This window comes from Brassica oleracea, chromosome C8, assembly GCF_000695525.1.
Source record: "Brassica oleracea var. oleracea cultivar TO1000 chromosome C8, BOL, whole genome shotgun sequence".
Taxonomy (NCBI): domain Eukaryota; kingdom Viridiplantae; phylum Streptophyta; class Magnoliopsida; order Brassicales; family Brassicaceae; genus Brassica; species Brassica oleracea.
This window is the reverse complement of record NC_027755.1, coordinates 2289151-2300306: the sequence shown is the minus strand read 5'-3', so window position 1 is coordinate 2300306 and position 11156 is coordinate 2289151. Positions and strand designations below refer to the sequence as shown.

The 11156-nt window shown below is 35.5% G+C and overlaps 2 protein-coding genes across 2 annotated transcripts in view; both read right to left on the bottom strand.

Annotated features, from left to right (window-relative positions):
* Window positions 1–3650: 3650 nt before the first annotated feature.
* On the bottom strand, window positions 3651–4925 carry LOC106307899 (ervatamin-B-like). The gene is made up of 2 exons (XM_013744991.1): window positions 4458–4925; window positions 3651–4278 (listed from the first exon to the last, which is right to left on the bottom strand). The coding sequence occupies exons 1-2, from the start codon at window positions 4906–4908 to the stop codon at window positions 3704–3706; spliced, it is 1026 nt and encodes a 341-aa protein (XP_013600445.1). The 5' UTR covers window positions 4909–4925; the 3' UTR covers window positions 3651–3703.
* Window positions 4926–7530: 2605 nt separating this feature from the next.
* The window catches only part of LOC106307900 (elongator complex protein 2), an 8134-nt gene continuing 4508 nt past the window's right edge, over window positions 7531–11156 (bottom strand). Inside the window, 10 exon segments of the mRNA XM_013744992.1 lie at window positions 7531–8051; window positions 8137–8623; window positions 8625–8703; window positions 8779–8956; window positions 9038–9166; window positions 9168–9531; window positions 9533–9665; window positions 9749–9808; window positions 9811–9894; window positions 9992–10081. Coding sequence (XP_013600446.1) covers window positions 8218–8623; window positions 8625–8703; window positions 8779–8956; window positions 9038–9166; window positions 9168–9531; window positions 9533–9665; window positions 9749–9808; window positions 9811–9894; window positions 9992–10081 — 1523 coding nt within the window. The 3' untranslated portion in view covers window positions 7531–8051; window positions 8137–8217.

Genomic DNA, 11156 nt, shown 5'->3' with positions numbered 1-11156 from the left:
GGTGCTTCACACCATATGACAGGGAATTTGTCTCTGCTAACAAACGTCAAAGACGTTGCTCCCTGTTCTGTTGGGTTCGCAGATGGTAGCAACACCTTTGCTATGAGTGTTGGAATTTTTTCACTATCTGAAACAGTTCTGTTAGATAATGTGTTATATGTTCCTGCATTAAACTGCACGTTGATATCAGTGTCTAAGTTACTAAAACAAACAAATTGTTTTGCAACATTCACAGATACGATTTGTGTTTTACAGGACCGTTTTTCGAAGACTTTGATTGGAGCCGGTGAAGAGCGTGATGGGGTCTACTATTTTACGGATGTCGCCTCAGCGAAGAGTCATAAGGCAGTTGGAGGATCAGGCCAAGTTTTGTGGCATCAACGCTTAGGACACCCGTCGTTTTCAGTACTTTCGGATTTGTGTTTTTCTTCTTCTAAAGTAGCTGGTTCTCGTCCTTGTGACGTTTGTTATAGAGCCAAGCAAACACGTGAAGTGTTCTATGATAGTATGAATAAAACAAAGGATTGTTTTTCTCTTATTCATGTTGATGTTTGGGGTCCCTACCGGGTTCCATCTTCTTGTGGCGCAGTCTATTTTTTGACAATTGTAGACGACTTCTCTAGGGCTGTCTGGACCTATCTCTTACTTGAGAAGTCTGAGGTGAAACAAGTATTGTTACAGTTCTTTGCATATACAGAAAAACAGTTCAACAAGCCAGTTAAGATGGTGCGTAGTGATAACGGTACGGAGTTCATGGTTTTGTCCTCCTACTTCCGTGAACATGGAATAGTACATCGGACAAGTTGTGTAGCTACACCTCAACAAAATGGAAGAGTTGAAAGAAAGCATCGGCATATTCTTAATATTGCACGAGCTATCATGTTTCAGGCAAGCATGCCTATCAAGTTCTGGGGTGAAGCGGTGTTGACTGCTGCTTATTTAATAAACCGAACTCCATCTTCCATCCACAAGGGTCGGTCACCGTATGAGATCCTCCATGGCGTGAAACTAGACTACAAGCAACTTCGAGTCTTTGGCTCGGAGTGTCATTTCCATAAAGCATCGCGTGATAAGGACAAGTTTGGCGCGCGTAGTCGCGTTTGCGTGTTTGTTGGCTACCCGTTTAGGAAGAAAGGTTGGAAGGTATATGATACCGACAGGAAAGAGCTTTTGGTCTCTCGTGATGTTGTCTTCCGAGAAGATATATTTCCCTTTGCGAACAAGAAAACCGTGTCTGCAGACCTAGTTTCGTCTATAGAAGAGTATGATGAAGATTGGCTGATACCGCCAGTCGACAGGGGGAGTAATCTGGTTACCGAGGATAATGGTGAACTTGCTCCTCCTGTTGTAGTAGAAGGTTCCGCTGCTGAAGTCTTGCCATCTCAAGAATCAGGTGATACATCTGAGCAGTTGCCTCAAGAGAATCTCGGCAGAGGTTGTCGAGAAAAGAAACAGTCAGTTCGTCTGAAAGATTTTATCGCATACAATGCTACTCAAGTAGACCCCGACACCCATCACACGCTCTCTCCGTGCACACATCAATCCTCGATACCAGCTCCTCCAGGTACATCACTCTATCCGCTCAATGACTTTGTGTCTGATGATCAGTTTTCTCCAGGACATAAAGCGTTTTTGACTGCAATAACCACTGCTTCTGAACCCAAAAACTTTAAAGAAGCAGTCACACAAAAAGTGTTTCGGGATTCAATGGTTGTTGAAGTAGAAGCACTTGAAGATCAGCACACATGGGATATCACTGATCTTCCTCCTGGAAAAGTGGCGCTTGGCAGTCAATGGGTCTATAAAATAAAATATAATGCGGATGGCACTATCTTGCGATACAAGTCTCGTGTGGTCGTGCAAGATTACTCGGAGACGTTTGCTCCAGTGGTTAAAATGAACACTGTTCGTACTCTGCTCTGTCTTGTGGCTGCAAAACAGTGGGAAGTCTATCAAATGGACGTCAACAACGCATTTTTACATGGAGATCTCGAAGAAGAAGTGTACATGAGGCTTCCACCTGGGTTTCGTCATAAGTTCCCAGGAAAAGTGTGTCGTTTGCGCAAGTCGTTATATGGACTCAAACAAGCTCCTCGGTGCTGGTTTAAGAAATTGTCTGATGCTCTTCAACGATTTGGGTTTGTTCAATCATATGAAGACTATTCTTTGTTCTCATACACTCGCGGAAACATGGAGCTACGTGTGCTTATTTACATAGATGATCTTTTCATTTGTGGGAATGATGCGTACATGCTACAGAAGTTTAAAGATTACTTAAGTAGATATTTTTCCATGAAAGATCTCGGCAAGCTGAAATACTTTCTTGGTATTGAAGTTTGTAGAGGATCAGCAGGTATTTTTTTATCACAAAGAAAATACACATTGGATATCCTAGCTGATACAGGAAATCTCGGATGTCGACATGCTGCAACACCTAATGAGCAGAATCATGGACTCTCCACCGTTGTTAGTCCACCTCTTGAGGATCCAAAGAGGTATCGCAGGTTACTAGGGCGTTTAATCTATCTTCTCAACAATCGACCGGAACTTTGTTAGTCCGTACACATCCTCTCTCAGTTCATGAAAGCCCCGAAAGTTGCCCATTGGGAAGCAGCGCTGCGTCTGGTTCGATTTCTAAAAGATTCTCCGGGTCAGGGTGTGTTACTAAAGTCTGATACTGATCTCACTCTCACCATATACTGTGATGCAGATTGGTCCTCATGTCCTCTAACTCGTCGATCGTTGAGTTCTTTTGTTGTCATGCTTGGAGGGTCTCCGGTTTCGTGGAAAACGAAGAAGCAGAAGACTGTCTCTCATTCATCTGCTGAAGCAGAGTATCGTGCTATGGCCGCTGCACTTCGTGAGACAAAGTGGTTTCGAAGGCTGTTAAAAGAACTAGGTATTGATCAAAGCTCACCGACACGTTTCTTTTGTGATAGCAAAGCAGCCATACACATTGCTGCGAATCCTGTCTTCCATGAACGTACAAAGCATATCGAGAATGACTATCATTCGGTTCGGGATGCAGTCAAGGATCGCACCATTGTCACTGAACATATACGTACAAACGACCAGATTGCTGACATCCTCACAAAATCACTAGGCCGGGTTCAGTTCCAGAAACTACTGTCCAAGTTAGGTGTTCAAGATCTTCACATTCCAACTTGAGGGGGAGTATTGGCCATATATTAATGTTATGTTATATTTCCTAATGTATAAAGGAAATATGCATCTTAAGTTATGATGAGGATATTCGTATCTTAGGTTTAACCGACCAAGAGGTTTTGTATATATACGTTTGTATGGCAAAGGTTAATGGACAAGTGATTGAATATCAACTCTACATAATGGATTAATCTTAATATAGTGCGCAAGAGCCACACTTATTTTTTTTTATATCGTTCTAATTTTATCGAATGTCTCGAAAATACCATATTTGTTACTAACAAAACAAAAAATAGAGGTAAAACTTGGAATTTCTTGTCAGAATTTGTATTGATAATAATACAAAGTTACAAACAATATATCTTATGAAAGAAAACTAAGATGACAAGCCGATATTATTTTATTCAGAGTAGAGGCAATACATTATGATTATATAGAGCAAGCATAAGATGTACTGCATTACAATTAATATTTAAAGTCACGCTTGAGTTACGATGTAGCTTAGACTAATAATGTATGATCACTTCAATATTAATCATCAAACTACCGGATAAAAAGCATACTGAGCCACACCACACATTCCTTCAGGCCACTCCACCATTCTACGGATCCTCATGAAACCTTTCTCACCCCAATTCTCACCCCAAGAGTTTTTAACCAACCAGTACTTGATCCCATCCTCCGTCACCCCATACCCAACGAGCGCCACTGAATGATTCACATCGATCCCACAGTCGCGCGCATCTAACACTCCCTCTTTGTAATGCCTGAAACTGTCCGTCCTCGCATCAATGTTCACCGAGACGGGCTGTCTCAATACAGCATCGAGCAACGCATTCTCGTTGTTAAATGGGACCCTTTCGTACCCTTTTATCATTATGGCGGGTCTGGCGTCGGAACGGCACTGCCCTGATTTTGCTTGGTATGGATATTCTGAATCTGAAGATATACCACCGCTTTTTATCATGTAGGCGAAAGCTTCACTAATCCTTCCCGGGTTACAACCATTTGTGCAATCTACAAGTTGTTGTTCCGACAGTGATACGAGGTTTTTGCCAGAAATTTTTGTTAAACCCTCCACCGCTGCTACAGATGAGAACGCCCAACAACTTCCTGCACATAGATATTGATTAGTTCATTTTGATGAAACAAATTACCTAAACAGATAACCGTAACTTGGGCATTACATTTTGTATGCGGAATGTATTATTTTTAAAACTGACAAATAATATAGGTATAACTTGGAATATCAGGGCGTATAAAGACTATAATAATAATCAAAGCAAGCTTACCACATGATCTTTGATTTTTGACAGGCGTTACAGCTCCTTCGATTCTCCAGTCTTTGACAAATAAAAGTTCACTAAAGTTCAATTTCCTAGATGACATCGTTTGATCAACTACTTCGGGTAGTGAAGTAACGTTTATGCCCTGGAGACCACCGGTGTAGGTGGCAAGAAACTCTTCTTTAGTCATATCGGTGAACTCGTTGACACCAAGTTTATAGCTTTGGTTCCCCATATTATTGAAGTTCTTGATAAATATCAAGTTTTTCTTGAACACTTTCAACCTCATCTCTTTCTCGAAGTCATCCTTGTAAACTTTAGAGAACTGAATCATCCATTTCTGGTGGTAATCAAAAATGGATTGGTCATTCAAAGTGACATGAGATGTGGCTGGAAAGATCTTTAAATTAATGGAAATAATGGTTAGAGCCACGAACACAGACCATAGTGACACCATTTTAGATTTGTTGTATAATGTGTACAAGGTTTATGTTGTTATGTGGTGAAGAGTAGTTTTATATATAGCCAGTGCCGGCTCTGGACATGTGCGGATTATGCTTTTTGCACAAAGTCCCACCTTTTGTTGTAAATTTTCTTTATATTTTAAGGTTTTAATATTTTGGAGTTTTGATTTTAGACCCTAAATTTTTTATTTGTATAAGAAAAGATCTTAACAAAATTTAGTTGTGCACATGGCCTAAATATGTTTTGGGCCGGACATGTATATAGTTGTTAATTATATGCGAAGAAAATGGAAGTTGGCGATGATGTCATAGTTTACATTACTTGCTTAATTATCTTTAGAGGAACAACTTTTTTTTTTTGAAAAAACAACTTATTTTTTCTTTGCTATTAATGTATATAACTAATATATTATATTTCATCACAATATCGTTTTTCCAAATAAATATAAAAATTAAGCTATATTTTATAAATTAGTGTCTGCTGGTGGGTTTTGAGGAAACAAATAAACTGGATAATATTATATATTTTTGATTTTCAGCAGTATAATGAAAAATAAAATATGTATATACCACCTTAAGAAGAAATCATATTTCACTCCAAATAAAGACAAAGAAAAGAGAAATCTATGGTGAACAAAATTAAGAAATAAATCTATGTTAGACCAAAAAAAAAGAAATTTATGTTGACAAAAAAAAAGTCTATGTTGACCCAAAAAGTATGCGTTGACCAAAAAAAAGAATAAAGAAATCTATTAAAAAAAACTGTATTAATCTTTTCTCTATTTTATGTATAATGTGTACAAGGCTTATGTCATGTTGTGGTGAAGAGTATAATGTCAGCAGTATAATGGAAAACAAAATAAGTATGTACCACCTTAAGAGGAAACCATATTTCACTCGAAATAAACATAAAGAAAAAAGAAATCTACGTTGACCAAATAATTAAGAAATAAGTCAATGTTGACCATAAAAAAATCTGTGTTGACTAAAAAAAAGAAAGAAATCTTTGTTGACAAAAAAAGTCTATATTGACCAGAAAAAAAAGTCTACGTTGACCATAAAAAATTGTTGTCATCAACATAAACAACTCATGAAAAAAAAAATATATGTTAACCAAAAAAATTATATTAATCTTTTCTCTGTTTTTTTATGATATTGATACACAACAACAATTTCATGTATGCCACATCATTTTAATGTTCAACTAGATTTGGATACGCACACTTGTGCGGATATTTATTTTCATATTTGTATATATAAATACTTGTTTTACATAATTAGTATATATTCTTAAGTTTACTTATATATTTAAATGTTTATATAATTATTTCAAATAGAATATTTTATAATTTTCATGCTGTAAATTAATTAATTATTTCACATCATCACATATATATGATACCTCTTATTATATATCTCTGAAAATTATTTTGTATTTAATTTATTATCTTGACCTGTAATTCAAATTTCTAGATTTTCTATATCAGTTTTTTATGTTTATTCATTTAAGATAATAAATTATTATATATATATAAAAATTTTAAGATAAATTAATTTTATACATGAATTATATAGTTTACTAATGTTAACCCGTTCTACCAACATATTATATTTATAGCAAAAAATTTTAATATTTATGAAAATAAAATATATTAACTTATCAATGTAAAATAATTTTATCATATTTATTTAAATACAATGGGCTTCTTTTAAAATGATATATATTATTATAAAATAGATAAAATAGAATATTTTTTTCATTCAAGAAGGATAACGGAATATATATATATATATATTATTGTATAATAACATTAATTTCATTACTAATTACGAAATTAGTGAAAATATTTATATACAATTTTTGACAATTAAAATATTGTTAATTATCTTTTTCAATAGATTTGTTAGAATTTTAATATATATATATATATATATATATATATATATATATATATATATTTATAAAATAATAATAATAAAGAGATCAAAACATATTATGATTTAAGTAGTTAAAAAGGATTATATATTATTAGCATTAAAGAAATACATTTCATAAAATTTCTGCATGATAGTCTAAATAAAAATATCACACATGAAAGAAGTCATGATTTATATTTTAATAGATAAAATTGTTATAATTTATATAAATGAATATAATATATTATTTACAATTTTAATTATTCGACCTATATAATCTATATTAAAATGTATTTACATAAGAATATAAACCCACTATATTGATTTCTATAAAAACTATAGTAAAATGATTTATATAGTTTATAAATACATAATTGATAAAAAGAAACCGATGAAATATTATATACTCTTTCTATAAACTTTTTCATTTAGTTTTCATAAATAGTTATTTGTAATATTGTTTGGGTGTTTTGACAACATTAATTATTTTATTAAAATAATAAAAATTATAATCATCGACCAACCAAATTATAATAATAGCATCTCCAGAAGAAAACATCGGCATGGTGTTGAAATCGGTATGATATTGCTTACTCACACCACGATGCGTAAAACATCTAAAACATATTGTGGTCGTAGTGTATGCATCTGATAGATTTTGGATAGCTATAACCCGAGAACAATGTAAACTCCTTCGATTATCAATGAACAAATGTATTACAGCTTGAGTGTGAATCGATCTAAGCTCTCATGACAAATTCAGATCAAATCACCAGTCTCATCACGACTGTGGAGTAAAGACTCATAACGTCTCTAACAAACAACATCAAGCATAAGAAAATACAAATGAATTACAGACTCCTTATTTAACTTCGAACTTCAGCTCATTCACAACTCTCTCCAATAACGGCAAAGCCTCTAGTTGATTCAGAAGTTCCAACTTCGCTCTTTAAAATCTTGTAAATCGATTCCAGGCTCCAGCCACGTCAGCCTCTGCTTCTTGACTTTTCTTCTTCTGGAAGTAAGCTCTTTGATATCTATCAGCATCTGAAACTGCCACTTATATGATCAATCGCCTACCCACCCCAGTTCTCAAGATGGATTCTCCGTTTCACAAACTTTTTTTGGCTATCAGCTGAACTATTCAAAACTTTTTGTCCATGGGTATTTTTATGCTTCTCCTGGCTTCCTGTTATAACCATAAGATGTTGTTTGATTCCTGTTTGTTTCAAGGTTAAAAATCAAACCATCTACATTTGTATATACATATAATCAATGGTGAAGCAATTGATAAAGAGGCCAACCTCATCAATGATTTAGTCACTTGCTTGAGCATTTGTTCATTCTTGGCACAAAACTGGACCTGACTAGAGCTGTTTTAAACTTTAATGCAATGAAGAAAAATTGATGTGGTAGAATATTTCTACATAGCTATTTGCATAAACAGTACAGTGATGCTTAGAGAATGAGAGTTTTGGTAATGTTGGTCTCCATGCTAACCGGTTCACAGCTGAGACATGACACATGAACGGTTCCAGCCTCAGAGCAAGAGCTGCAGTTTCTGTTGTACCTTCTTCCTTTGTTTCTTTAATCTTTATGTTCCACAGCTCTATCAGTCCCCTCTCCATCCCAACGGCTATGCAGCCGCTCTTATTCTTGTGGTCTAATACCGTCCAAGCCACGGCAGTAACACTGCTCCCAAACTGAGGCAAGGCAAGAACCTGTTTGATGCGTGCGTCTTTCTCAACGGACCAGATCTTCACAGTCTTGTCTCTTGATGAAGTTGCAAACTGGGTTCCATGAACATGCCCAGATGATCCTCTTGTGTGCTTCAACCTTTGCCATGACTTTGTGACTAACCTCGCCATTGTCTGAATAGAGATGACGAAGAAAATATATAGACTTAGATGACTATAGTGACACTCAAGACTAAACCGAGGTTTTACCTGTTCTTTGGATAGAGAACACTGAGAAGTGACTATCTCTGGAGACAGACAAGAGCAGAGTGTCGTTGTACGAGAACTCCAAGTGTGTCACTGTCAAGCTGTGAGATTGCAAACGACCAACAGCTTTCCATGTCCCAACTTCCCATAGCCATATCTCCGCCATGGCTGCAGACTGAGCCTGAACAAGTTTGCGGTTCTTGCTAGGTCAATATTGAACAGAGGAGATGGAACAAGTGCAAACATATCTGGGGGAGCTTACCTTACAGGATGAAGCAACAAGGGTTCCGTTGTGGTCACAGCAGAGAGAAAAGAGTTCATTACCATGAGCATAGAATTTATGAGATTCCGGCCATAAAGTATGAAACGCAAGCTGATCTTCTCTTCCAGAGGTTCACTTTGTCCATTGAAGCAGATAGAATGCTCAGCGGCTGGTGGCCAGTGACCGGAGGTTGCCACTCCACGGAGTACACCCAATCTTCATGTCCAATGAGAACAGACTCGACTGAGATCTGATAAGTAAACGTCCCTGAGACGAAAACTGGACCTTCAATGTAAGAAGCTAGAGTGATCTCTCTTTGCCATGAGCCAACATCACCGAGTAACACAAGCTTCCAAATCCGAATGACTTTGTCCTGTGAAGAACTCACAAGCATGATACTACTGGTGGCTTCTTCTGTTGAGTGTAACGGTAATGAGAAGTCCAAACTCCGGATCCAGTCCGTGTGGCCTTTAAGCTCACAAACAGAAGTAAAGTTTTATTTTGTTGTCCAATCCGCCCATGGCGAGGACAAATCGTCCAGGACTCAGTGGCAACTCAGCTAACGAAAGCGTCACTATTGCTTTTGAGTCAACAGAGAGAGTGTCCAGACACAGAACCTTACACTCGTCTGCAGCAAAAGAACAAGAGGACGACGAGTCTAATCAATCAACAGCAGGTTGAGGGAGTTTGAAGTTAGAACCAAGTGTTTACCACTAGACTGAGACGGAAAAGAAACTTCCCAGAGGTTCACAACTCCATCTGAAGAAGCACAGCATCGGTTTCAGAAACCATATAAGCAGTGATGCAAGTTACACCTTTCTTGTGAGACTGTGGTAGTTGTCGTACATGTCTCCACTCTTGTTTAAACCAAACCGGACACATAGTAATAATCTCAGATATAATACATAAACTGTTGAGAAACGCAGCTCAGAATGAGAGTGAAGGTGTTTTTACATTGTTATTGACAGACAGTAGAAAGTTCCCAAATGATGATGATTCCATCGGTATCACCTGAGAGCAGATAATGCCGGTCCAAATCCTTGGCTGCAAACAAAATCATATAAATTGCATGGATGTTTTTCTCCTACAATCTATAGTTTAAAGTTTAACCTTTCCACAGGAACTAAACCACCAAACCGGTAACAGAGACTATGAATAGAAATCTGAATGCCTATGACTTCACAATTTACTAAAAATTTGTTTACTAATGATAGCTATTAACTCACACATCCCCTATATATTATTTGAAAAGCATTACAACTTTTTTTTGTACCCACATGTCATCACTAGGATGATTCTTAAAAGGGCAAATCTCCAAAATAGCATATTTCTAAGTTTATGTCACAAAAATAGCACTCAAAAACTAAAATGACCAAAATAGCATTTTCTCTTTTGAAAAATTTAATTTTTTTTATTTTTCAAAATTTGAAATCTTATCCCAAAACCCCCCTCCCCAACTCTAAACCCTAAACCCTAAACCCTAAACTCTAAATCCTAAACTCCATCCCTTAACTCTAAACCCTAAACCCCACCCCTAAACTCTAAACCCTAAACCCTAAATCCTAAACCCTACCTCTTAACTAAATTAATTTACCATTGGGGTATAAGTATATATTTATCTCTTTTGATAAAACATTAAGTATTATTTTGATCATTTTTATTCTTATAGGCTATATTTGTGACAAAAAAAAATTTAGTGCTATCCTAGTCATTTTCTCTTCTTAAAATCATTAGAGATAAATGTTAATCCATCTAATTATATAATAAGCTTTTTATTAAACTAACAATAAATGCATCATTAATGTACTTTATTATTTCCTTAAATAAAATTTACGGAATTGCCTAATGTGGCTAAAGTATATATGACAATTAATGATTTTGAATAATAAAGATTTGATAAAAAAAATAGTGTATCTTCTATTATATTTGTTTAATTTTAAACTATTAAATAAATTAAACAACCACAATAACCATATAATAAAAATTTAGATTTTTATGTATATGTTATATTTTGAATTTTTACAAACGGCTATAAATTACTAAAACTGTTAAAAGTCTCACATTCAAATTTTATGATCCATGGTTTAAAAATTTTGTTATGACAAAATACAAATGATTA

Bases quoted from the DNA above. Each gene is read 5' to 3' on its own strand.
- LOC106307899 (XM_013744991.1), bottom strand. From the start codon at position 4,908: ATGGTGTCACTATGGTCTGTGTTCGTGGCTCTAACCATTATTTCCATT. The intron at 4,279-4,457 runs GTAAGCTTGCTT...ATCTATGTGCAG, and splicing joins CAAAAATCAAAGATCATGTG to GAAGTTGTTGGGCGTTCTCA.